This window comes from Vulpes vulpes, chromosome 1 (assembly GCF_048418805.1).
Source record: "Vulpes vulpes isolate BD-2025 chromosome 1, VulVul3, whole genome shotgun sequence".
Lineage (NCBI taxonomy): Eukaryota > Metazoa > Chordata > Mammalia > Carnivora > Canidae > Vulpes > Vulpes vulpes.
In genome coordinates, this window is record NC_132780.1 from 122,739,593 (window position 1) to 122,767,208 (window position 27,616).

Below are 27,616 nucleotides of genomic sequence, written 5' to 3' on the forward strand. Positions count from 1 at the left end.
GGCCTAGTAGAAGCCTCTCTCAAGCTATCCCTGAGGTTCAGCACCTGTCTGGAGCCAGTAACACCAGTGACTTGCCTTGGGGCCTTCTGTCGTGGCTTCCTCTGCCATGGCTCCCACAGTCTATAATCTGGCTTTGCCATCCCTGCAGTTTCATCATGGCTCACCTTTCTGCTGTCTCTTAACTACTGCCCAAACCTTCCCAGCCACCACCATCTTCAGAAACATTTCAGCTCCAACTACCTCAGGAAGCCAGGGCCTTGGCTCTCTGTATCTTTGTTCTATGGCTTTACCAGAGATAGCATAGACCCTGAATCACGGAATATTTTTGGATGTCCAAAGGTAGCAGCAGTCTCCACGTTATCAAGTATAATCTTCCTTTTACTAGGAATGCCAAAAAGGCTCAGTTGGGACAAAATGGGGACAGATTCAAAAAGTGTTGAATACACCTGCAATGCAGCAACTCCTTTTCTTAATATCCCAGGAATGGAGACACGTGTCCACAAATTGCAGCTAAACTAATAGGTCAGCTGGTACTCTTTTCCTGTAATTTGAGATTAACTATCAGAATTATTCCCATAAATGTCTATAAAATGGGTCACTCAGTTCTAAGCTTTCCCCCCAAAAAATCTGTTTTTCAACTTCCCGGAAACTTAGAAGTCCCCATGCAAGGAAGAAAGTCTTGACTTCCCAGGAGCTGATCCTAACCGTGATTCCTCCGGGCACGAAGAGATAACAAAGATTTTCTAGTAGGTGGTACCTTGTGAAAGCCTTGCCTCTTCCACTGTGACCTCAGATGAGAAAACAAACAAACAAGCAAAACTGGAATTAGAAGGCTGTGATATTTGTCCAAATGAGGTATGTCTGGAGCCTGATCTACAGATGATAGTGGATGGAGAAATTATTACAGGGGAAACTTCAGGACCCCAGGCTGAGGTCATGGCCCAGGACATGGGCCGAGGAAGCAGGGTGTTGCACAGATGACTACACATTCAAAGCTCCGGCATGGGTACCACACCCATAGGCAGAAAACAAGGGCCAGGTTGACTTTCTTCTTCTAGATCATGATCATTGTCATCCCAACCTCTGGGAAGGGAAGGCAGCTTAGTCCAGGCATTTGGCCAGAAGCACTGGTTTCATTCTAAGCTGCTAAGGCCCTAAGCCTGGGTCTTTCTATGGCCTCATATTGCAGATTTCAGGCTCCTCTGGCAGTAGAGCCCTGGGGAGATGCTGATTTGTAAATGAAGACAATAGTAATTATAAGCCTTTTATAATTAATTTTCCTGGCTGATTGGAAACTTATGGTCATTTCTAGATGCACATACGAAACCCACCCCTGATGGAGACCACATCCTCTGGATTGCGGCTCTGCTTGTAATGTTGGTCATTTTGTGTGGGATGGTGTTCTTTCTAACACTAAGGAAAAGGAAGAAGAAGCAGCCTGGCCCCTCTCATGAATGTGGTGAGTCAGTGCTTGTCCTCTCTGCAGATTGCCATTTTGCAGCTACCTCCTGTCAGCTGCCTTCTGAAGCTCATTGGCTGAGCTCAGATTAGCAATAAGTCAGGGAGTGGTTGGAGGAGGTTTTCCCTCAAGAGTTTGGAGCCCATATAGATGGACTCAACATTGCTCTGGATTTCTAGGAGAGGCAACATTTCTAAACTAAGTTCTATAAACGTACTTCAGGTTTCCAGACAAAGCTGATTATTCCTTGCTTTAACTACCCCACTTCATGAGGTTACTGTGAAAATTCAATGAAGTAAAATTGCGACAAGGCTTCTAAATGTTAATGACTGTGGACCTGGCAGTGTTCAAGCAGGGAAGCTTGGTGGTGGGAGAGGAGGATTAGATGACCATAAGATCCACTTTCTCATCTTTAAAAGAAAGTCTAGGTTTCTTAGGAAAAAAAAGTGGGATGAATTGTTCCCTATTGACTTTTTAAAAATAATATTAACTTTCATTGATTACCAAGTATTACATACCCATTACCAAATATGATTAAAAAATTATCTATAGTTCTAGTAAGAGAGAAATGGTTATACAGACAATATTTTAGAGTATATCCTCCAGATTTTTCTGGAATCTATGTTATTTTCCATAAGGAATAATATCATACGGACTGTTTTTCACAGTTTAGATAATATCACGTATACTGTTTTCTAATTTATTTGTACTAAACATAGCGAGAAAATTTTCAGGGTCATTAAGTATCATCCTATAGCATTATTTTAAGTGGCTGTGAGATACTCCATTTTGTGGATACATCTTAATTTATTTAACTAACTCCACATTGTAGGACAATTTGCTTGTTACCGTTGTTTTGCTGTTGTAAACAGCACTGCATTGAGCAGCCTCCTCATTGGCTTTTGTAAAAATGGCACTGTGCTTAATGAGGGACAAAGAGGTTCCTGACTTTGTAATAATCTTATGCCTCTTTGTGCTTTGGGCTTGTTTGGGCAAAGTTGCAAGCTAAGTTTGGACTTTATCTCAGTAATGCCTGTAGTAGAAGTCTGGTTGGTGCTAATATTAAGGTAACCTTCTTACTCACTTTGGTAAAAAGCACCAGATGAGTAATACTTCTGATCAGCATCTTTTTTTTAAAATGTTAGTGGATTGCTTTTAGGATCCACTAGAAAATAGATGGATGACATTAGCAGTTACTCATTTCATCCTACTATATTTTAAAAACAGGTAACTGGGGAGTGATTATCCAATTTCAATAAATGAATACAAGCCTATGGTAGAGTCATATTCAAACTGCCAAAGTATGGGGTGTGCTGATATAATAATAGATTTCTATGATATAAAAGTGTAAAATTCAGAGCACAGGGCGAGATGTACAGATATATCATGTTTATCAAAGCTTTGACATTTCAAGGTGAGAATTTTGAGTCTTTTAATCTCATTGCCATTTAGAATTAGCTAAAATTAAATTAAATGTGCAGAAGCAGCCTTCAGCTTGGAAATAAGCTGTTTTCTAAATTTGCTTTCATACTGGGATGATTAGCTTATAAATGAAACAAAGAATAAGAGATAGAGAAAAAGGGAGTAAGAATGTTTCTTCCCCCAAGAGGCAATCAGAAAAATTCAGGGGACTAGATAAAAGAGTTAAAGAGGATACGTGTATACACATGGAAGAAGCTGAAAGGGGGTTCAAGAAGCTGTGTGTATGCATATGAAATGGTCATATTGAGCTATGAGGGGTAAAAGAGAGAATATAGTAAGAGAGTATAGCACATACATGACCTCCTTCCCCCAAGAATGTGATAAAGAATATTGCTAGGAAAGGTTTGGTAGACAGTCACCTGTGCTAGTGAGTTTGGTCAAAGAGAAGAGTCTTGATATCACTGGAGGAGGAAGATACACCAAGTAACTATGTCATGTAGACATGTTTGTAAATTTGGGTTCTGCAATTCAGCAGTGTCTGTACTTGCTTTGTGGAGACCTCTGGCATTGTCTATGTGATAGACTGAATAGTGCCCTCCGGCAAGATGTCCATCTCCTATTTACGGAACCTATGATAAATTATCTCACATGGCAAAAGGGACTTTGCATATGTACTTAAGGTACTGTCTTTAAAATGATGAGATTATCCTGGATTACCCTGATGGGCCCAATCTAATCACATGAGTCAGAGAACATTTCCCAGGCTGGGTTAGAGAGATGAAATGGAAGGAGGAGAGATCCAAATCTTGAGACAGGGTTAAGATGGAGGAAGGGGCCATGAGACAAGGAATGTGAGGGGCCTCTAGAATCTGCAACTGGCCCTCAGCTGAGAGCCGGCTAGGAAATGGGGATCTCAGTCATACAACCACAAGGAACTAAATTCTGCTGACAAACAGACATGGAAGCAGTCATGACCCATCCACAGAGACACAAGCTTACTGACACCAATTGGAATGCCTCCAAACATGGATCTTCCTCCTAGTCCAATATTAATTAGTTTCTCAGCTTCAAACTAACTAACTTGGCATTGAAAGTCTTTTCCAGTGTGTGTTCGGTAATTATAGTTATCCTATACCCCAACCATCCACATTTACTCTGTTAAGGCTGTTAAATGAATAAAAGGGAAATGCCACAGTTATTCTAACTGGTTTCTAATCTCTCTTCTCTTTCTTGATTTGTCAAATAGGGCAGATTAGGCATGAGAAATTGTAAACTTGAATTAACAGTCTTTTCCCAATCAGAAGTTACCCTATCAGCTTACCCATCAGGGAGAGAGACTAAAATAGCTCCTCCTGAAGTTGTACTTCCTCATTTAGGTCTTCTGTGACTGAAATCTGTATATAATAGAGCCCTAGCAACTAACAGTTTTTACAGTTTGTCGCCCTCCACCAAACCTGAGTGAGTCTCGGGTCTTTCAGGAATGATTTCTTAAAGGGCAAGTATCTTTTCTGAAATAAATAATTTTAACCACAATTTAGACAGAAACCTTCCCAGGACGTAAAAACTGAAAGTTGATGATATCATCACACCTGGCCTTCAAAATGCTAAATTTATAATCAAATCCACAAGTTTAGAATCTGCCTTTTTATTGTCTGCTTTCATTTTAAAATAGAAACTTTTTTTTTTTTTAAATGGTGATGATTTTGTCATGGGGATGAAAGGACAACATAAATATTCTATGTTGGTCTACAGACATCTGAAATACTATATTCAGTTATAAATAAACATTTAAAAAAGACTTTGAAAAAATAGAACCTAATCAGATTTATAAAGTGTCTAGAAGCTTAGTCAAACTACAGTCAAATTACTTGATTAGTTCAAGTAACTGAGAATGCTTAGCCAGAAATGAAGTGCTGGGGAGGAGAAAAGTGTTCCCTTCAAATAGCTGAAGAGCTGCCATACGGTACAAAGATCGCATTTAACTGTGGCTCCAAAGGGCATCTCAATGCATGAAGATTATATGAGAAGATGTAAGGAAATAAGACTGAGTTTTGCAACAGTTAAGACCCTTTAAAAATTATACAGAAGACATAAATTTCTTCCTCCTATGAAGGATTAACTGCTACAGGAATTTCCTTCTTACAGTAAACAACTAGAAATCAGATAAAAATATGAAACAACTATTTTCAGACGTTGGACAATAAGCTATAGAGGACTAGTCCCTGAAAGAAGGGAAAAGATGAGGTAAGCCCTATGATTGCCTCCAACTTACTGCCTGGAGTCAGTTTCCAAGTTGCTCTAAAAGTAGGGGAGCCCTGATACTAAAACTGGAAAAAGACATTACAAGAAAAGGACACTACACATATATTTTGTGAAAATAGATGGCAAAATCCTTTAAAAAATTACCAACTACCATCTAGCAATCTATTAAAAGTATGATACATCACGATCAAGTGGGGTTTATTCCGGGAATATGAGATAGGTTCAATATACAGAAATCAAGCAATAAAATTCACAATATTGACCATCAAAAGAGAAAAAACATGTAATCATGTCAGTGGATACAAAAAGGCATTTGGCAAAATTGATACTCATTCATAATTTTAAAAAGAAAGAAAAACTCTCATAAAAATAGGAATATAGAGGAATTTCCTCAATCTGACAAAGGACATATACCAAAATCCTTCAGTAAGCATCATATTTAATGATAAAAGACAGACCACTTTCCCCATAAGATCAGGAAAGAGGCAAGGCTATCACTCTCACTATATTTCTTCATCATTGTACTGAAGATCCTAGCCAGGTTTCCAGTCTAGGAAAAAAATAAAATAAAATGCCTACATATTGGAAGACAAGAAGTAAAATGTCTTTTTCTCACAGATAACGTGACCGTGTTTGTAGAAAAGCCAAAGTCATCCATGAAAAGCTATTAGAACTAATTGCATGTAGCTAAGTCTCCAGATACAAGGTCAATACACAAAGTCAAAATCAGTTATTTTTCTATATACTCACAACAAACAATTTGGACACTGAAAAAAAATTTGAATACCATTTATAGCAGCATCAAATAATATTAAAAGCTAGGGAGTAAGTTTTTAAAAACAAAGACCTATATACTAAAAACTGAAAGACATGTCTACTGACAGAAGTTAAAGTAGACCTAAATAAATGGAGAAATATGCTATGTTCATGGATCAGAAGAGTAGATAATAAGATATCACGTGGCGCCTGGGTGGCTCAGTCAGTTAAGCGTCTGCCTTCAGCTCAGGTCATGATCTCGGGGTCCTGGGATGGAGCTCCATGTCAGGCTCCCTGCTAAGTGAGGAGTTGCTTCTCCCTCTCCCTTTGCCCCTCCTCCCTGCTCCTGCTCGCTCTCTCTCTCAAATAAATAAATAAAATCTTTTAAAAAAAAGAAGACATAAATTCAGCCCAAACTGATCTATGAATTCAATGACATACCAATAAGAATCCTGGCAGGCTTTTCAATGTACATTAAAAAGCTAATTCTAAAAGTTATGTGGAAATGCAAAAGACATACAATTGCCAAACAATTCTGAAAACAAGATCAAACACAGATGACTTATACTACCTAATTTCAAGATTTACTGTATGGCTATAGTCATCAAGACAGTGTGATATTGGTGAAAGCACAGACATACCAATCAATGGAACAAGATGGATAATCAAAAAGTAAACTCACATGGTCAACTGATTTGGACAAAGGAGCCAAGGTCATTCCATGCAGAAAAGGGTAGTCTTTTCAACAATGGTTTTGGGACAATTAGATATCCACATAAACCATATAAACCTCAACACACAAAAAATAACTTGAAATGGATGATAGACCTAAAAATAAGAGCTAAAATTAAAAGACTTAAAAAAAGTTGGAGAAAATCTTTGTGATCTTAGGCTAGGCCGATCTTAGGACACAGTAAGCACAAAGCATATCATAAAAAGTAAAAATTGATAAGGTGTGCTTCATCAAAATGAGAATCCTTTGCCCTTTGACTTTGTTTAAAAAAATAAAATTAAAGCCACAGGCTGGGGGGAAATGTTTGCAAAATACGTATCTCAAAAGGACACGTATCCATAACATACGACTATATGTTACTACCCAGTAAAGAAGATAATCCATTTAACAAAAGGCTGGGAGCAAAAGACTTGAACACATACTTCATAGAAGAAAGTACACAAATGGCCAATAAGCACAATCACACAGTCACAACATCATTAGTCATTAGGGAAATACAAGTTAAAGCTATAATAAGATACATCCCACCAACATGACTAAAATTAAAAGGATTAGTAAATATCAAGTACTGGAGAAGTTGTGAACAACTGAAACTCTCATGCAGTGTCACACAAGCCAGCAGTCTGAGATATTTGTCCATGAGAAATAAAAACATATGCCCTCACAAAGACACACACACAACTGTCCATAGCAGCTTTCTCCATAGTACTGAAAGCCAGGCATCCTAAATTTTCATCAGCTGGTGAATGGATAAACAAATGGTAATATGTTCATACAACAGAATACTGCTGACCTATAGAAAGGAACAGACTGCTAGTAATAAGCAACAACATGGATTTATTTCAGAAGCAGTATACTACCTCGATACTGTTCTCCAGAGGGCTTGTGTTCCCACCAACAGCGTAGGAGGGCTCCCCTTTCTCTGCATCCTCAACATCTGTCATTTCCCGTGTTGTTAATTTTCACCATTCTGACAGGTGTGAGGTGGCATCTCATTGTGGTTTTGATTTGTATTTCCGTGATGTTGAGTGACGTTGAAAATTTCTTCACGTGTCTGTTGGCCATTTGCATATCTTTTTGGGGGAAATGTCTATACATGTCTTCTACCCATTTCATGACTGGATTGTTTGTTGTTTTGGGTGTTGAGTTTGATAAGTTCTTTATAGATCTTGGCTACTAGTCCTTTGGAGATACCAGCCTAGAAGAGGACAGTCAATCAAAGTGATTTTCTTTGTAAATATCAAATCTAGAATTGCTTTAGGATATCAAATATCAAATATAAAATTAATAACTGTGTTTTCCTTTGAAGAATATAACAGGAAATTGTGCATTTTCCGAGCATTTCGTCTAAATTTGTAGTATAGTTGTATCATGATTTGTGTTTCCAATAGGTTTTAAACTTAAATAAATCAGATAATATTTAGAATTTTCTAAAAACAGTTCATTAAAGTATCTCTATGGTGAAAAAAAAAAAAAACCAAAACAGTATGCTAGGAGAAAGATACCAGGCCCAAAAAGACCACATGACCACACATTTATGATTATTTAGAATTACAAAATTTTTTAAAAAGCAAAATTATTGTGACATCAACCAGATCAGTAGTTATCAGGGGATGGGATAGGAGAAAGATACTGACTGAAAAGGGGAAAGGGGGCGCTTTTGAGTCTTATATAAATGTTCTACATCTTGGCTATGGTGGTAGTTACATGAGTGTATACATTAGCTAAGCTCACCAACATCTATACAGAAAATTATTGGATTTTATTGCACATTAAATTATGTTTCCATAAAGCTGATTTTTTAAACATACACACATGTGTCCATCCCTGAGCCAATGGCAGCAAGTGTTCAAAACCATCAAGGGTGTTTTTTTATTCCCTAAAGTCTTCCATGGACACCCAGGTTAACAACTCTGCTACAAGGCTCTGTGTGGGGCAAAAGCACTATCAGAACAGTCAGCCTAAAGGAATTTAAACCCTAAATTGCGCCAGTGGTAAGCCCATACCAGTGACCACTCAGGCTATGGAAGGTCTAACCAGTTAGAGATTTCCCGCTCAGGCCCATCTATGCCACACTGTATCATGTTGGTAGTGCCGCTAACTCACCCATTTAGACTTCACCATCGTCAAGATTTCCTTTTCTTTCTCCTTTTAAACCTTACTTTCAGAAAGAGATCGAAAACGGTTCCAATCACTAAATGATTGCTAAAACTAAGTGTGTTACCCCTCCCAGCAGTATTTTTAGTTCAGTAAAGAATAGAGCTATAAGTGAAAAACCTATTTCCAACATTAGAAATTAAGATGCAGTGAATAAAGGAAGGCATTTGCTTTTTGGATGCAAAAAACTCCTCAGTCCCCCTGAAACTGCATCAAGTAACCATCTATTCCACATATAAGGCCACAACGACTTCTTTCTGAGTCCTAGGGCTTTGGATTCTCTTCAAACTTTCCCTCTTTTACTATCTATAGGCAATACATTTTCTGACGTTGTTTTGCTCTCTTTCAGAAACCAACAAAGTGGAGAGAAAAGAAAGTGAGCAGACCAAGGAAAGGTGAGTCCTGACCTTACGACATTGCTGATAGAGGTCTCATCTCCAAAGGATCTATAACTTAACCATCAGTTAAGTCTGAGGCATGCTGAGACCTCAGCAGACATGAACATGAACTAATGGAGAGGGAAACGAAAGTGAGACCAGTTAGGATCTGGAAGGAAATGTTCTAGCTATAAATGGATGACAGGAGGTCCAATGCACAATGCTCAAGGGGTGTGGCAAGCTCAGTCAAGGTAAAGTAAAAAATTAATACCAAAGGGGTCTGTGTGCATGGGTTGTGTATTACTCACCATGGTAACCCAGCACCTATCATGGTGCCTGGACTAGTGGGAATCCTACAAGCGTGGAATGAATAGGTAAGTGAGGAATGACAACGTGTATGTTTAGCTTCAGTGTCTTTGCACCTGCTATGCCCCCTTCTTGGAATCGTCTTCTGCCACTTTTTTGCCTCATTCTTCAGATCTTGGTTCAAGCTGAACTTCTAAAAAAAGAAAACAAAAACCAAAAAACCACCTTTCTTAAACTACATTATGTTAGCCTGTTATAGTGTCATTTGGATCCCTATGGCTTTTTCTCCATAACACCAGGTAATACTTACATTTTTGTGTAATTACACTATTAAACTCTATGAACTATACCAAACTTTATAGAGGGTAGGGATCATATCAGTTAAGCTTAACATTGCTGCCGGCACCTACCACAGTGCAGGGTGCATAGTACATGCTCAATAAATTTTTTCCTACTGTGAAGTTGTAGCAGCAGGTATTTTTTGATCCACAGAAAGTAGCCTTTTTATAACACTAACAATTTTCTGTTGTTATAATTTTCATGGCATCTACTGACAGGACTTATTCATAAAAATGTACACTGTAGTGGTCTGATAAATATATAACCTGTTAAAAAAGAGTTTCAAGGCAACCACCCGCTGGCTCAGCTGTTTAGGGCCGCCTTCGGGCCAGGGCATGATCCTGGAGACCCGGGATCGAGTCCCACATCGGGCTCCCTGCATGGAGCCTGCTTCTCCTTCCGCCTGTGTCTCTGCCTCTTTCTCTCTCTCTATGTCTCTCATGAATAAATAAATAACATCTTTTAAAAAAAAAAAAACAGTTTCATGGAAACATAAATGCTATTCATTGGGGACTTAGCTTCTCTTACATTTGCTTTCAATTGAGCAGTATTATAAGTTGTTTGGTTTTTATTTATTTTTTCATGTATTTGCTTACTTTCTAGATTCTTTACCTAATCAAATCCAATTAAGCAGCCCTAAATATGTCAAGGGGAAATGTGCATATCCTCTCCTTTATATTCTCTTTTGTCCACACACTACAGGCTAAAGAAGACAAAATGTGGTGAGGTGTTTTTCTTTTTTTAAAGATTTTATTTATTTATTCATGAGACACACACACAGAGAGAGGAACAGACACAGGCAGAGGGAGAAGCAGGCTCCATGCAGGGAGCTTGACATGGGACACAATCCCAGGTCTCCAGGATCCTACCCTGGGCTGAAGGTGGCGCTAAACCGCTGAGCCACCCGGGCTGCCCTTTTTTCTTTTTTCTTTTTTTAAGAGTTCAGGTTTTCAGTTGTTTTTACAGTTTATTCAAACTAAGAACAAAAACAGTTCATCCATTCTTTCACCCCTCCTACTCCTCCCCTCCTACTTCTGGCAACCACCAATCTCCTCTCTGTGTCTATGAGGTAGGGGTTTTTTTTTATTACTTATTTTTAGATTCCACATACAGGAGAGATCATATGGCATTTGTCTCTCTCTGACTTATTTCCCTTATAATGCTTTCAAGGTCCACCCATGCTGTTACAAATGGTGAAATCTCATGTATTTTTATGGCTGAATCATATTCCATTATATGTATTTACCATAAATTTTTTATCCATTCATCTATCAATGGACACTTAGGTGGTTTCTATATCTTGGCTATTGTAATAAATAGGTGTGGAAAGAATGAATGTGTGCATGAAGGAATACATAAAGATTCCAGGTGATCAGTCCTTTCACAACGTGATAAAATCAGATTATCTGTACCTCCATCCTCCCTGAGGACCAGGGCTCTCAAGAATATCCAGGCTCTGGCCACAGAGTCATGGGGTCAGGCAATCCTAAATCTAAAGCCTGGTCACAAAGATACAGTCATAACCCCAGGGTCAACAGCCCCAGAGTTCCCAGCATTTACCTGAATACACAAGCTACTGTGAATGTAGGAATCCGGGATGTTGAGCCCGGGTGCTGAGACCTTGCCTGCCCTCTTAGACTCAGTTCAGATATGATCCAGAAGAGCCTGCAGAGAGAAGGCAGCAAGGAATCAACATATGGCAGGGGCAGGAAGAGACAACGATAAAGGGTAGTTAAGTGAAGGAAGCATGAACAGCACATCTCCACCTCTCTCTTCAACGGTTTCTCCTTGTTGCCTATTGCAATGGCCCCTATATTCTCCTCTACCTCTGAAATCTAGAAAAAGAAAGTGGCTCGACTGTAAAATCTCACCCAATTACCCTTCTTTTTATTTTTCCAGAGTACGGTACCATGAAACGGAAAGATCTGATGAAGCCCAGTGTGTTAACATTTCGAAGACAGCTTCAGGCGACAACAGTACTACACAGTTTTAATTAAAGAGTAAAGTCCATCCATTGTTTATATGCCTTCCCTTTCAAATTTTGGCTTACCTTTTTCTTGTCCATTAACATTATAATTGCCACTAATAATAACAGGCTCTCCGGGGCTCACTCTAAATGAGAGAGCCCCCCTATAATGCCAGTTCTGCTCCCTACACCAGGAGCAGATTTTAACTGCTTCTTTTCATCTCAGAGCACACTTGTGGGCCATGCTCACCTGACTGGCTCCTGGCTCAGGAATAATGTTTAAGACTAACACCTCCTGTTTCAGATTCAGCCTTCTTTTCTTAATTTTATACATTGTGTTTTATGTAGAACTCCCAATTACTGGACTAATGGCTTTTATCTATGCTTAATTCTAAGATAGTGCCTCATTCCATCTTGTATATTTGTGACTACCTCTGCAGTCTGGGTGGGAGTTTTGTATGTTATGGCTTTATAGTGTTGCTTTAATATTTTGAGACATAAAGAGATGTGTACTATAATAATGTAATTACTATGCCCCGAGAAAAGTCTACCCACTGCTGAGGAGCTCTTGCTCCTCTGTGAGGGTCAGTAGGAAAATGGTGGCTTGGTGTGCTGACAACAATGAGCAGACCAACTCAAAATTTGGAAGATTAGGAACGACGGAGATAGAACCAGCTCTGAGTCCTGGAGCCACTTCTATCTGGGCTGCTGCTAATCTGAGGAGGATCCACCTGCCTAACAAGCTATGGATAAGCCTTAGCAGGGAGCTCTTTGTAGAGCAGGAAAGCACTATGCACTGTGAACCCTACTTCTCTTCTTGAAAAAAATGGCTGAGATGATGGCCCAGGGCAACTGTTCAAGAGCCAACTGAGAGATCACAATACTTAAAAGAGAAAAAAGAAAAAAGAAAAAAAAAAAAAAAAAAAAGGAAAGCTCTTGACAGACCGAGATGTGCATGGATGTCCTATCTGTCCAGTCCTCCAGCAAGCCCTGGGACAAGAAACGGGTGAACCGTCTGTCCAAAAAGATGTAAGACAGACAGCATCTTCCCTGGTAGTTGGTGAGAAGTTTGGATAATACTTAAGTTATTGTGATGTTTCATCTGGCTGGAGGCAGAGTTGGGGCGGGGAGAGCTATCACCTTGATAATGGGATAAATGGAAGGAGGCTTAGGACTCTTTCAATTTAGGACTGAAAGAGAAAGAGCTAGAGTCGAATTAGGAAGACCCACATGCAAATCATCCAGTGGCCAATGTAGCTGGTGAGGGTGCTAGGAAGGGATCAGCTGGCTCAGAGCAGGGCTCACAGATTTGTGTCTGAGAACTATCTATATGGTCATTCTCAACCATAGGAAAACTGGGTGCACCAGAGGACCATGCTAGCCCAGGAGAAATGAGTTAAGTGACCCTGGCTCTAAGACATCATCACTAATGGATGGAGCAGCCTCAGTCCAAACCAAGAGAGAGAACTTTGGGAGGCCCGATCCACAGAAATATTTCTTCTTATTCTACACATAGAAACCTAGAAGATTGTAGACAGCTGTGCTAACCGTGCTTGCCTTGTAAGATTTCCATTTATGTGTTCTTCCCTGCCTCTGCCGTCATTGGGCTCTAAGCGTCTTGTTGGCTCCTAACATGGTTTATACAGTGAGCTCTTAATAAATTTTTCTTAAATTGATTTAAAGGTCTCCATTTTCTGCTTCTACTTCAACAGTACTGCTCAACCCATGTTACTTCCTCTGTCTTCCTGATATACTTCCTCCCTCTTCATGTCTCCATGGAAGCCTCATTCTCCAGTCACCCTTGCTAGAAGCCTCTGACTTACCCCAAACCCCTGCGCTTCTCTTTTCCCTTAACCATTATATAAGAGAGGAGGGTCTTATATGATTTTAAATGTTTATCTCAGTTACGAGACATAAAAAAGTCAAGCCAAGGAAGTTCTTTCTGAGGACAACTGGGAAATTTGGAGTTACAAAAAGAATATTTGCTTTTCAGTTTGTGACTTTTTAAATTATGTGCTCATGTACACATTAAACAAAAGCCCAATGTTAAATATTCCTTAAAATACCTTGATTACAAAATAAATGGATATAACTGTATTGTATATTTTTAACTTGCTGAGAAGTTCTTAAAAGTTCTCATCACAAGAAAAGTTTGGACCTAGGTGTGGTGATGGATATTAGCAAAACTTACTGTGCTGATTGTTTCACAATATACACATGTATCAAATTATTATGTCCTTCACCTAAAATTAGTACAATGTTATATGCCAATTACACCTCAACTAAAAATAAATAAATGCATATATATGCACTAACACATATTGCTTTATGTAGTATATATATATACATATATATATATAGCATCTGAGGAGACCCAGGGAAATTCTGAAAAAAGAAAACTCTAGGCTCTGTGAGGGCAACAGTGTGTCTAATTTCTTCACCAAGGAAGCCTGGACACCCAAGAGTACCTCAAAGCTATTTGTTCAAAGACTGAATGAAACTTTAACATGCCCTCTGGTGAAAATATTCCCCCTTTGTATATTAAATTCTCTAGATTTTCTATGTTCCAAATCTGGAGAAAGAAAAGCCAAGGGGCATCTGGGTGGCTCCGTGGGTTGAGCATCCAACTCTTGGTTTCCGCTCAGGTCATGATCTCAGAGTCATGGGATCGAGCCCCATGTTGGGCTCCACACTCCTCGAGGAGTCTGCTTGAGATTCTCTCCCTCTCCCTCTGCCCTTCCCACTTGTGCTCTCTCTCTCTCTCTCTCAAATAAATAAATATTTTTAAAAATAAAAAAGAAAAGCCAAAAGGCTCTCAAAAGAGGTCATGAAGTATACTAACAATACTAGTTAACAATCCTGGTACTTACCTTGTACCAGGGACTCTTCTAAACTGTTAAACTCATTATTCCATTTATTCCCCACAATGACCCTGTGATGTAGGTATTGGGATATTATGACCATTTTGTTGATGAGGAAACCTAGACATGGACAGGTCAAAGCAATTAACCCAAGGTCACTAACTTAGTAAGTGACAGAGCTGGAGAAAATTTTGCAAAATTTTCTTTCTACCCCTTTGTTTTCCAGCCATAGAAGGGACAACATTTTAGCTGGTTGCAGGTTGAGTGCCTATATCACATCCTACACTCCCTCAGCCCTCTGAGGTGGTGCCTGCAGAGAATGCATCACTGAGTTTTCCAGAAGCCATTCCATCATCTCATAAGCCCAGAAGCTGTGGATGATAAGGCACATGATATGACCCGCGGAAATGAGTTTTTGGTCAGAGGGAAAGTGAACTACAACTACTGCCTCCAACTCCTCCCCCTCCACCCCTACCACTTATTCTTTTGCAATCAACCTTCCTTCCTCTGCCATTCTGAAGCCAGTTTCATCCACTCAGTGTTCTCAAATTTGGTAACCTGAGCTAGAAAGCAAAGACTCATCTCTGACTGCTGTCCTCCTACCTTCAGTACCCACTGTCATCCCACCTTCCTGCCACATTTAGTTATCACAAGACCAAGCAAAAATTCTTCTGACTTCAGCAACCACTCTTTCTCTTCTCATTCAGATCCTTATTTCCTCAATCCAAGAGTGTGACAATCACTACCCAACTGATCCCAGTCTACTGTCTCTTTTAAACTGTATTCTGTCCAAAACATCAAAAGGAACAAAGAGATAAATAGTGAAAAAAGGATTTCCTCACATTCGTTTTCCCTAGCCTCATGGAGGCAACTATGATCTTCAGATTCTTATGTATCTTTCCATAGACTTACTACACCTGTATGTGTGTACATATACATATGTAAAAATAATGTACATAAATATACACATAGACACAAATGTGTGTGTACATATTTTCCCCTTATTCAGGTAGATTTGGTTTTATTCTACACCCTAGCAACTAAACAGCCTAAACATAAGACTGCTAAGATGATTAGAAAGACATCAGCCTTCCATATAATCCTTCATATTAAAAACAAGTGAGATTCCATTGGCTTTCACCATGCCTGCCTGTTTACTCCATTAGAAAAAATATTTAGAGATATAGAATCCTGCACTATCCTTAAACACAGTTTATTTTTATTTTATTTTTTTTGAGATTTTATTTACTTATTCATGAGACACACACACACACACAGAGAGAGAGAGAGAGAGAGAGAGAGAGGCAGAGACACAGGCAGAGGGAGAAGCAGGCCCCATGCAGGGAGCCCGACATGCGACTCGATCCCAGGTCTCCAGGATCACATCCCAGGCCAAAGGCAGGAGCTAAACTGCTGAGCCACCCAGGGATCCCCAGTTGTTGTTGTTGTTTTTTTTAATAGAGGAGGTTTGCAAGCAGGGGATTGGGTGTGGAGGAAGGGGCAGAGGAAGAGAGAAAATCTCAAGTAAGCTCCACACTAAGCACAGGAGCCCAAGTGGGGCTCAATTTCATGACCCTGAGATCGTGACCTGAGCTGAAATGAAGAGTCAGATGCTTAATCAACTGCAACAACAATCACCCTGAACTGGATCTCCCATTTCCTGTGTATCGTTTTTGTCTTTCTTGATTTACTCCCTCACTTTGTTGTTACATATATATCAGTAGCTTTCTGAGGAAGGATATATGGGAAATTAATGAGATCTTGTGTATCTGAAATGTCTTTATCCTACTCTCTCAATCATTTGGCTTGATATGGAATTTTGGATTAAAAATTATTTCCATTGTCTCTAATTTCAGTATGGTTCCTGAGAAAGCTATAGAAATTCTGACTCCAAATCTTTTTATGTGGAAGCATTTAAGATCTTCTATGTCCAGTGTTCTTAAATTTTGTAATGAAACACAGGTTCATGTACTGTGATTTACACTAAGATGGCCTTTTGTGTCTGAAAATGCATGTCCTTCACTCTAGGGAAATTTTCCTGAACTATTTCATTGATTATTTTTTCCCCTCAATTTCACTCATCTCTCATTCTAGGATATGGATTCCTGTGTTGGATCTCATAGACTGACCTTCTCATTTTCTTATCTTTCTCTCCTCTTTTTGCCTTTTTTCTATATCTTAAAGATTTCCTGAAGTTTATCTTCCAGACTTTCTGTTGTATTCTGCTATCATATTTTAATTTTCAAGTGCTCTTTTTTGTTCTCTGAATGTTTCTTTCTGCAAGGAGTCTGTTCTTCATTGTTGCAATATCATCTCTTGACTCTCTGAAGATGTTGATAGATTGTTTAAGTCTTATTTTTCCTCCCTTATCTCTATGTCTTTCAAGATGTTTCTTTCTGTTTGTTTCCTTTGGTCTATATTATCCGTGTTGGAGGATTCCTCAGATGTCTGATGAAACTTGATTGTCTGTTCATGATTAAGAGTAAGAAATTAAAAATTAGTTTTGAGGACCCAAGTCTTTGGATGAGCTTGTTAATCTTAGCATTACACTAAAGGGATCTAGGTGGGCTTTTGGTAGCAAACCGTATTTAGATCTTTCTTCTTCTGCTGGTAGTTTTCTAGTATCTTGCTTGGAATCTATCTGGCAATCAGCACTTTAGGAGCCAAGTAAGAGAAAAGAGATCTATGTGTATGTGTGTGTGTGTGCATGTGTGTGTACGTATGTGCGTGTACAGGTGATAGTGGTTGGGGTCTCTGCAGGCTTTATTCAGTATGAATAAATGTACTTAATCTATATGTTTTCAATATGGCAACTGCATCTTCGAATGTGTGAGAGGTTTCCCAACTGAAACATTTTCTGCTTTACCCTCTCCAGAGAACAGACCCTAGACTTTTACCAGGGTGGGAGAGGGAAGTTGCCCAGTAGTGTGGAGTGGGAAAGAAGAGCTCGGCTCTAACTTACTATCAAACAACTTTACCCAGTCTTCCTTATTTGGGTCCTTATTTTTTCCTCCAACCTTCACCCTCAATTGGTTCTCAGGCCTGCCAGTTCCTGAGGCTTTTGATGATTCTGGAGTATAAACTGGATTGTTTTTTGGGTTTCTGCACAAACAGGTAAGACGTGGCTATCTTGCCTTGAGTTACCACATATCCATCTACTTTTCAGATCCCATACTGCCATCTCCTTTCTTATTCTTGTGCTGTTACATTTTTCCATTTAAATTAAAAAATAATTTTTCTTTAGTTTTAGTGGAATCTCAGAAGGTAATGGAATTAAATATGTGTATTAAATTAAATAAATTAAATTAAATTAAATAATTAAATAAGTATATGTATATGTACATTAATACCATTGTACTTAGAACTTCACTATTCTAGGACTCTACCACTGAGTGCCTTCAGTCTAACATCCAAAGTCATCAACAGTGTGACTTGAAACTAACGCAACTGTTTACCAATCCTATTTTTCCCTCTTCTCATCATATCAGAAAATCATAATACTGCCATATTTAGCTACTAAAATAATTTCTGAAATATAACCTATATTATCCAGTTTGCTTCCATTTATGCTATTGTATGTCTCTGCAATATTTCTCCCCATATTTCTCTGTTTACCGAACCCTTGTTTATCCGTAAAGCGTGGCTCTAATACCACTACCTCTGTTGGGCCACATACCTAACCACTCCCCAGGCTGTGTAGTGACACCATATATTTGGATCACAGAATACCCCTTCCAGCAATAATTCATTCCTAATCTAAAACTTTCCTTCCTTACCAACCATCATGATTCTGGCCATTGGCCAACATACAGAGGAGCTCCAGGTTTCACAGGGAAACTTCAAGCCACCAAATAAGCCAGTGTTATTTTGTGATACAGCACCTTAGTCCTAAACCACTTGGTCTAGGTAGTTTCATTCTCTCTTGCCAACTTCTCCCAACTGCCCTAGCTTTGCCAGTTGCCCCTTGTCCTAGTCAATTGCCTCCTGTCCTTCCATACCACTCAGACCTGACAATCATCTCCTTCCCCAAGGTTAAAACCTTAGTTTCCCACTCTAAGTATGGCTTGGATCCACTCCCTAAAAAAGCTGCCTCTGGCCACCACCCAAGATAATCATCCCTTGACCCATCTCAGCCTTCTGAGACCATTATTTCAGAGCAGTCACACCAGACCAGGTCTTCCCAGCCAACAGGAAGCAGGATTACAGTCACATGGTCCTACACAGGAGGTAAAGGTGTGCCCTGTATCTACTCCTTAATTTTAGTAGACATCCTCATTAACTTAAGTAAAACCTCTCATTTCATGGAATCATAGGGCTTAAAACAACTCAAACAGTCCTCAGCCCTGATGGGAGGTGGAAGCTGGATACCACAGGGATTGAGAAGCAGGATCTGGAGAGATGTAGAAACAGAAAATGAAGACTCGTTCAGAGATGGGTAGGCAAAGTTAAAGTAGAATAAAAAAGGAAAACTGTTTAAAGGAACATTTCTGAACCTTGCCATGCTTTAAGTTTGCCAGCACATAACAAAACATTTCTAATTATGTGAGCAATTATTTTTGTCGGTTCCTTATATATTTCCTAAGAAAATATTTATCTGCAAAAAGTGTGTTCACAAGCATTAAGGATAAAAGGCAGAGATAATGAATGAAACAGAAAAAAGATCAGAATCAGTAGTTTTCACATCTTATGAAAAAGCACATAAAATTTCCCACTTCTGCAATTATTTCCTATTAACCTATACTTTTGATTATAGCAATTAATAAGTTATCTTTAATGAATGAAGAATGGGGAATACATCTTAGTTTCTTAGGGCTCTACACCTGTGAAGTATAAATCAGAATCACAGAGTTGAGGGAAATGTAGATGCTGTGTCTTGCGTCAAGGCTGTCTACTAATGATGTTTTTAGAAAAAAAATAAGTACCCGTGCCTTCTTCATCCTGGCACCATTTGCACTGTTCCCTATTTGCATATACACAAGAACAGTATAGTGTTGTTTTTTTTTTTAATGATAGTCACACACAGAGAGAGAGAGAGAGAGAGAGAGAGGCAAAGACACAGGCAGAGGGAGAAGCAGGCTCCATGCACTGGGAGCCCGACGTGGGACTCGATCCCGGGTCTCCAGGATCACGCCCTGGGCCAAAGGCAGGCGCCAAACCGCTGCGCCACCCAGGGATCCCCAGTATAGTGTTTTTTATAAACAGGTGCAACATGACAAAGATTAGAGTGCTCATTACTTTTAAATGTTTTATTGTGAAAAGAAGCCCTTAAAAATATATGTGAAGTTATTTCAGAAAGTAGCTCTCCACCTTGGCAGGAGTGCCAGCTTACTCCTATCCATCGCATGAGGCAAAGTGGCTTCTTTTCCCATGATCTGATTGTATAGCACTGTTCCTGAGACAACACACTGTGAACTCATAAGTTTCCAAAATATAGAGAGTATAAAGTAATAAGTCACTAAAGTGTCTTAACAGTCTATTAGACGTAGAAGAAATATAGAAAGCATCCAGTGGAGCCCTTCCCCTCTTGCCAGAGCAGAGAAGTGAGGGAGTAACCAAACAAAGAAAACCAGCACCAGAACTCTTGATCTTTCAGGAGTTCCTGATCTTCAGGTCAGTGCTTTCCACCTTGTAGTGTCCTCTATGCTTCCTGTTAGCTGGAAACACTGGAGAATGGGTGTCGACAGATTATAATGCAGCAAGAGCATGGACTTTGGGGTCAGATAGACCTGGCACTGCTATAGTTGGCATGTGACCTTGAGCAACTTACTCTCTCTGATTCTAGGTTTTCTTATATGTAAAATAGAGTTAATAATACCTACCTACTTCATGATATCAAGTGCAATCCAAAAGATGAGGATTATGCATTTGAGAGGAGAGAGAAAGAGAAAGAGGAGGAGGAAGGGAGGGGAGGAGATCCAGCAAACAAGCAATTGTGTAGCTTGTGGCAGTAGGATGGGTTGGGGAATGGTAAGTGAGCATTAATAGTGGGAGGATGGGAACAGGAAGCCATCATGGAGTAATAGTTATGCGTGTGGATTCTTTCTTATAACACTCAGCCCAGAAGTCCCTCCACACCCTGCGGAAAGCCAGAAATGCTCCTATAATTCCTCCTACAACAGCTTCACTTAAAGAAGTCCCTCTCTCAGCGTCTCGACCCAGGGACTGATATGACCCATTCAATCACCTTACATGCATGGGATCTTTCTATATTTACTACTGAAGCCAAAGTCATCTTTTTAGGACCTTTATCTTTGTCAAGATTTTTTTCAGACTCAAGAATACCTACTTCTCTGTCAAAGTGACAGAAAGTTCTGCCCTTACTAAATATAACATGAAATTCTCTGCAGTCAGGCTGAGAGAGAAAGGAGGTCTCTTAATGGCCAGGGGTGCCCAGTTCAGATTTTGGAAGACCTCTGCCTTAGAGGGCAATCATACAGAAAATAATTTTGGAGGGTAAGAGTGCACAAATTGGAGGCAGGAAAACCACTTAGAAAACTGGCATAATTAGCCTCTACAAGTTTGGCATTTCTAAGTTGTTGAATTAGAAAAGCCTCCTTATATTTCCAGGCTGGATCTGGTGCCTGAGCTCAATCAGATCAGGGTCAGGGCTAAGTAGATTCCACTACAGAGGCAAATTCAAATGATGAGGAAAGAGAAAGTTAAGGGAGCTGCTTTAGGAGAGATGGACCACAGGAGTTCTCTGCACTCAATTAGAATGGGATGAAAGAAATCCTAAAGTATGTTGGAAAGGTGAGATGATTCAGGTATAGCTACCAGACTAAAAATAGTATAAATCCATCTTCTTTGAAAAAACCCTTGATTATATAATCAATTACTCGTATACAAAGGAGGCAAGAATATGCACTGACAAAAAAGATAGTCTCTTTAACAAATGGTTTTGGGAAAACTGGACAGCTACATGCAAAAGATTGAAACTGGACCATTTTCTTACACCACACACAAAAACAAGCTCAAAATGGATTAAGGACCTAAATGTGACACCTAAAACCATAAAAACTCTAGAAAAGAGTACAGGCAATAATTTTTTGGACATCAGCTGTAGCCAACATTTTTCTAGATATGTTTCCTGAGGGAAGGGAAACAAAAGCAAAATTAAACTATTGGGACTACATCAAAATAAAAAGCTTCTGCACAGTGAGGGGAATAATCACCAAAATTAAAAGACTAACTATGGAATGGGAGAAGAAGATATTTGCAAATGACATATGTGATAAAGTGTTAGTATCAAAACTTACAAAATTCAATGCCAAAGAAACAAATAATCCAATTTAAAAATGGGCAGAAGAGTGTTGGCTGGGTGGTTCAGTTAGTTAAGCATCTGACTCTTGATTTCAGCTCAGGCCATGACCTCAAGGTCATGAGATTGAGCCCCACATCAGGCTCTGCACTCAGAGTGGAGCCTGCTTGAGATTTTCTCTCTTTCTCCCTCTGCCTCTCCCTCCACTCTCTGTCTCTCAAATAAATAAATAAATAAATCTTTTTAAAAAAATGGGCAGAAGATATGAACAAACACTTCTCCAAAGAAGACATACAGATGGCCAACAGCCACATGAAAAGATGCTCAACATTACTCATCATCAGGGAAATGCAAATCAAAACCACAGTAAGATATCAACTCACACTGTCAGAATGGCGAAAATCCAAAACACAAAAAACAACAAATTGGTGAGGATGTAGAGAGAAAAGAACACTCATGCACTATTGGTAGGAATGTAAACTGGTACAGTCACTCTGAGAAATAGTATGGAAGTTCGACAAAAAATTAAAAATAAATCTACCATATGATCCAGTAGTTCCACTACTGAGTATTTACCCAAAGAAAACAAAAACACTAATTCAAAAAGATGCATGCATTACTTATTGCAGCATTATTTACAATAGCCAAATTTTGGAAGCAGCCCAAATGTCCATTAATAGATGAATGGATAAAGAAGATATAAGATACATTTATGTATATATTTGTGAGGGAATATTATCCAGCCATAAAAAAGAATGAAATCTCATTCACAACAACATGGATGGAGCTAGAGAGGATAACGCTAAGTGAAATAAGCCAGTTAGAGAAAGACAAATACATGATTTCACTCATATGTGGAATTTAAGAAACAAAAGAACAAAGGAAAAAGAGAGCAAGAATCCAAAAAGCAAACCCTTAACTATAGAAAACAGATGGTTACCAGAGCAGAGGGAGAGAAGATGTGAAATAAGTGAAGGAGATTAAGAGTACACATATTGTGATGAGCACTGAATAATATATTGAAGCGTTGAATCACTATATTGTACACCTGAAACTGATATAACACTGTATGTTAACTACACTAGAATTAAAATTTAAAGAAGGGAAAAATAACTAGATTCTTTAATAAAATGAAAACATTAAGTACTCAATAATAAAACTGTTATCTTTCAACCAATCAATCAATCACAGTCCTTGATATAGTCAGCAAGATGAAAAGATCCTCTTCTATATCATAAATCCAGTATGGGGGTAGGGCAAAGGTAATTTCAGAAATGAGACGCGAAAGACACAGAGCAGGAAGCAGAGGCTCTTTGCTTCCAGAGCACTGGCTACCAAATCATTAAAACTCTTGGGATCAAAATAACAACAACAACAACAACAAAAACTCTTGGGATCCCTGGATGGCTCAGTGGTTTAGTGCCTGCCTTCAGCCCAGGGCGTGGTCCTGGAGTCCCAGGATCAAATCCCACATCAGGCTCCCTATGTGGAACCTGATTCTCTCTCTGCCTTCTCTCTCTGCCTATGTGTCTCTGCCTCTCTCTGTCTCTCATGAATAAATAAATAAAATTTAAAAAATAAAATAAAACTCTTTAAGTTCATATTTGCAACCCACAGCATATATCTGAAGGTTCTTATGAGAACGTACCAGGGTAGTGTTGCCATGCTAACTGGCAACACAAACTAGTTACATGCTGTTTTCACCAGTCCACCTGCCACTTTTTAACTGCACACATCAAGTATTTGCCCTCAGGCTTCAGGCCTCACAACCTCTGTAGAACAGTTGAGCTGTATCCACTTGATGAGAAAACATCATTTAAAAAAAAAAAAAAGCTATTCCAAACAATCAAAATATAGTGGGGTTTTTTTTTGTTTTTGTTTTTTTACTGATTTACTTTTTCCTCTAGTTTTCAATTTATTTGTTGAACGCTCTTATAGACATAGTCTCAGGGTTTGAGACTCTCATTATCAATTTAGAAAGGAAAAAAATGGTTTTTTTTAAATGCTAAATTCTATTCCTGTGTCCAAACCAGGTAGGCAGATTAACATATGTGAATGTCCTTAGGGTTTAAAGAGTCTTGATGGATAAAAAGTATTGTAGCAAGACTTAAAGAAACAAGGTGAATGTAAGCAACTGAGTAATTGCTTATATTCCGAACTTACTACGAGTATGGGTAAGTTACAAAAGAATATATTGCATCAGGGTCTTAAGCATTGGCTTGATCAAATCTTCCCAAACCTATGTAAGGAAAGGGTGCTGCATCATTGTTGTCATCATCTCGTTGTCATTATCATCATCATCATCGCTATTTATTGAGCGTACCACATGTCAGGCACTCTGTTAAATGGCTTATTTTATATTACCTTGGGAAGAAGGAAGAAACGCTGTATCATCTTGCAGAAGTTTAAGATCTTGTTGAGAAGGGAGAACCTAAAGGAAAGCATAATGAAGTAAGGTAGTAATCAGAATTTAGAGAAGGGGGGCAAAGCATGAGAGCAGCAATGAACAAGTATTTTACTGTCCTGGGGCAGGATAGGGAGGTGCAGTCCTACATTCAGAATCAGGTATAAGCGATCTTGTAGACAGAACTGGCAGAGAAACTGGTAATACTAGGAAATAATTCGTAAAGAAAGAATTCAGTTATGAATAGTCAGGAATCATGGAACTATCGCCAAAAGGGTAAGGAGATTTTGAGGACACCTGCGTATCTCTCCTGCAACTTCTTGTTTGATTCAATGTTTAACCTGAAGATGGAGCCAGTCCTAAGAGAGCAGATGCAAGAGATCAATAGATCATGGTGATATCACGCAGGCCTGTTTCTAGCCATACTTTTGGTTGTGTAAGCCAATAGTTTTTCTCTCTCCCTCTTCTTCTCTCCTCCCACTCTTTTTGATTCAAGTTGGTTACATTCCTTGAGTCAGACTTTCTATTCTTGATTGATACATCACAGAATGAAAAGTCTTGCTCCAGCTGAGTCTAAAGGTACGATCAATATCTTCGAGCTACTCTTTTCCTCCTCTCTGTTTCATTTTGGCTTGTATTTTCTTTGCATGTTGACCTCCTCTCCTATTACAGGCAGATTTCTTCAAAACAGCTAGGAAAGATAGTTGTAAGAAGTTCCAGCTTATGTTGTCTGGACAATCTTTTTTGTTAGCTTTAGCAGAAATAATCTTGAGAGGATGCTGATTAGGTTTGTCTGGGTCATAAATTCATCCGTGAACCAATCACCATAACTAGGGATTTCTGACTTTATTAAACAGGTCCAAGTATTGCTCTCACTTCTTCCTCCCAAAAATCCCAGGGGAATGGAGTCAACTCAAACTCAAAAACGACAAGATGTTGTATGGGGAAAAGTGGTATAATGAATGTTGGCGCCCAAACCCAGGTCCCATTTATGTGACTAATGCACATATCCCCCTGGGTGCTGTGAATGTTGACGCTAAACAACCCATAGCTGCCTTCTGATTCTGAAAATTGCCCTTGGCCAAATAGGAACTTCCTCCCCTAATTTTATCTTTAAAATCTGATTTTGTTCATTATGATTTTTTATTAATTTTGATTTACTTAAAATATTGCATTAAAATAGTATTCATCTTGACTACTGAATTTTCATCCCCTTCAAATTTTACCCTGCTCCCCTCACCCTAGCCCTGGCCCTGGCTAAGAAGCTAGCCACCAGCCCCCCATCATTCCCTCTGGGGACAGACTTCAGTCAATGATTAACTAATGTAGGGGTACAAAAGGTCAGCCCCATTGCCTCAAGACAGGGCTAACTCTGCCACAGCAGGAGCTTCCCCTGGATTTAGATCCTGCAGTTAGTCTCTAGCTAGGACCACAGTCTTGCTGGGTTTTATTCCTGCCCAATCCTTCCTTCCTCAGTCTCTTTTTTCTGAGAGCATTCCCAGCAAGTTACATGGATAAGATTCCCTGTCTTCAGAGAACCCTACCTAAAATAGTTGGTACCAGGAAGGGTTCTAGAAAGTAGACACTAAAGGTGAGTTTCTGAAATTCAATGACTCATCAGCTGGATAACAATGAGAACTAGCTTGGATGCTGCGGAAGTAGATTAAAAAATTTTGAGTAGACTCAAAAAATTCCTAATCTCAGACTGCATATGAGATATTTACATGACAAGTTTTTAGGGGGAAGGACACCAGCACCAATATATTTAGAAGCTCCTAGGTGATTTCAACATGCTGATGAGTTTAGGAACTACTATCTCAGGCAATTGAGGGGTGTGGGAGCAAGAGTGACTTTAAGAAAGGACTGTGGAATCGGACAGCTTTTGGTAATCACTACTGATTCTTTGCAGAGAGTAAAATCACAGGCTCAAGTTTATTAATGAACAATTTTAAACAGTGGAAGAGTCAGAGTATCTCCTTGACAACATTTAAGGAGACACTCATTTCCTACAGCAGGAGGGGAGGCATGACTGAAGACCAGGCTGAGGATTTATTGAGAACCTTGAATTGCCTGAACCCTCTAGGTCTGCACAAGTGACCAACTCTCCCTTGTTGAAAGATACAGCCCCCCTGCTGCTTAAAGGTTATAAAGAGATCTCAATGAGGCAGCTCGTTACAAGGAGGGTTGCCAGATAAGGTGCAAGATGCCCAGTTGAATTTGATAAACAATGAATAATCTTTTAGTATCCCAGTTCCCTGTATCTTGTACTTCCATTTGTTACAGCTGGCAACCCTAATTTTTTTAAAGGTTTCTTTACTTGTTCTGAGGCGAGGGGAGGAGCAGAGGGTGAGAATCATTAAGCAGGCTCCACATCCAGCCCAAGAGCCCAATGCAGGGATCAATCTCACCACCCATGAGGTCACGAACTGGGCCAAAACCAAGAGTCAGACCTTTAATGGACTGAGTCACCTAGGTGCCTGGTTTTTAAGGCAACCCTTTTTTTTTTAAGGCAATGCTTGCCTTGATCTGCCCTCGCCTCCATCTGGCCAATGGACACATACATCATTAATATCAAGTCTAAGCAAAACCTGACTGGGAAGTCTGAGGCTTGCTAAAGAAACAGAGAAAAATTATACCAAAAGAGCTGAAGGACCTGACTGCCATGTACTGGCAAGAAATGGGAAAGTATTCCTGGGAATGAGTCCCGGGGATGCTGGATCAAGGGAGGAAGAATGAAAATCTAGATAGAGGATTTAAAACCTGGTTGTAAAAGGGTCCTGGGTTGTGACACCTCCAATATATTATGGAAATGGCACTTGAAGATTGGAAAAAAAACGTAGCCCATTATAATCGAAGTAGAAATGCCAGAACTGTGATGGCAAACTGGGGCAGAAAGGCTCAGAAGGCTTAGAGAAGTTGAAATGCTAGAATGAGCCTGCTACATAACCCTGGAAAACATATCACTTTCTATTGATCAAGAGGGCCTGGAAGACACGTCATGAACCAAGGCAGTAAAAAATATGCTGGTGAGAGGGGACATATGCATTGTTGAAAATCCAGTAATATTTGTTCTCCATAGATGAGGACTGACAGATGCTGTTAGGGAGTGGGCTTTACAATATGGGGGTGACATGACCCTGGCATATTATAGGGCAGGAGCAGCACTTAAACATCAGAGGTAATGGGCATAAATAATGTGATGGGAAGCAAATTTGGAACAGCAGTCAGGGGACCTCAGTGATCCCTAGAGATGGCTCATAGAAATGGTACCCCTAGTCACAAGGAGATGGGCCCACCCTTGGAGGTCCTGTCTAAC

At 39.4% G+C, this 27,616-nt stretch overlaps 1 protein-coding gene across 10 annotated transcripts in view; it reads left to right on the forward strand.

The window, feature by feature from the left end:
* Positions 1–14,094, forward strand: part of CD86 (CD86 molecule) — a 62,800-nt gene extending 48,706 nt beyond the window's left edge. For 4 of the 10 annotated variants that reach the window (XM_025990160.2, XM_072724805.1, XM_072724795.1 and 1 more), the window contains 3 exons: positions 1,313–1,459; positions 9,139–9,184; positions 11,711–14,094. In XM_025990160.2, the coding sequence (XP_025845945.1) occupies positions 1,313–1,459; positions 9,139–9,184; positions 11,711–11,804 (287 nt within the window). In that variant the 3' untranslated portion in view covers positions 11,805–14,094. The remainder of the gene's footprint in view (positions 1–1,312; positions 1,460–9,138; positions 9,185–11,710) is intronic. The other 6 variants (XM_025990161.2, XM_072724810.1, XM_025990164.2 and 3 more) reach the window with 4 other exon arrangements.
* The last annotated feature ends 13,522 nt before the right edge of the window (positions 14,095–27,616 follow it).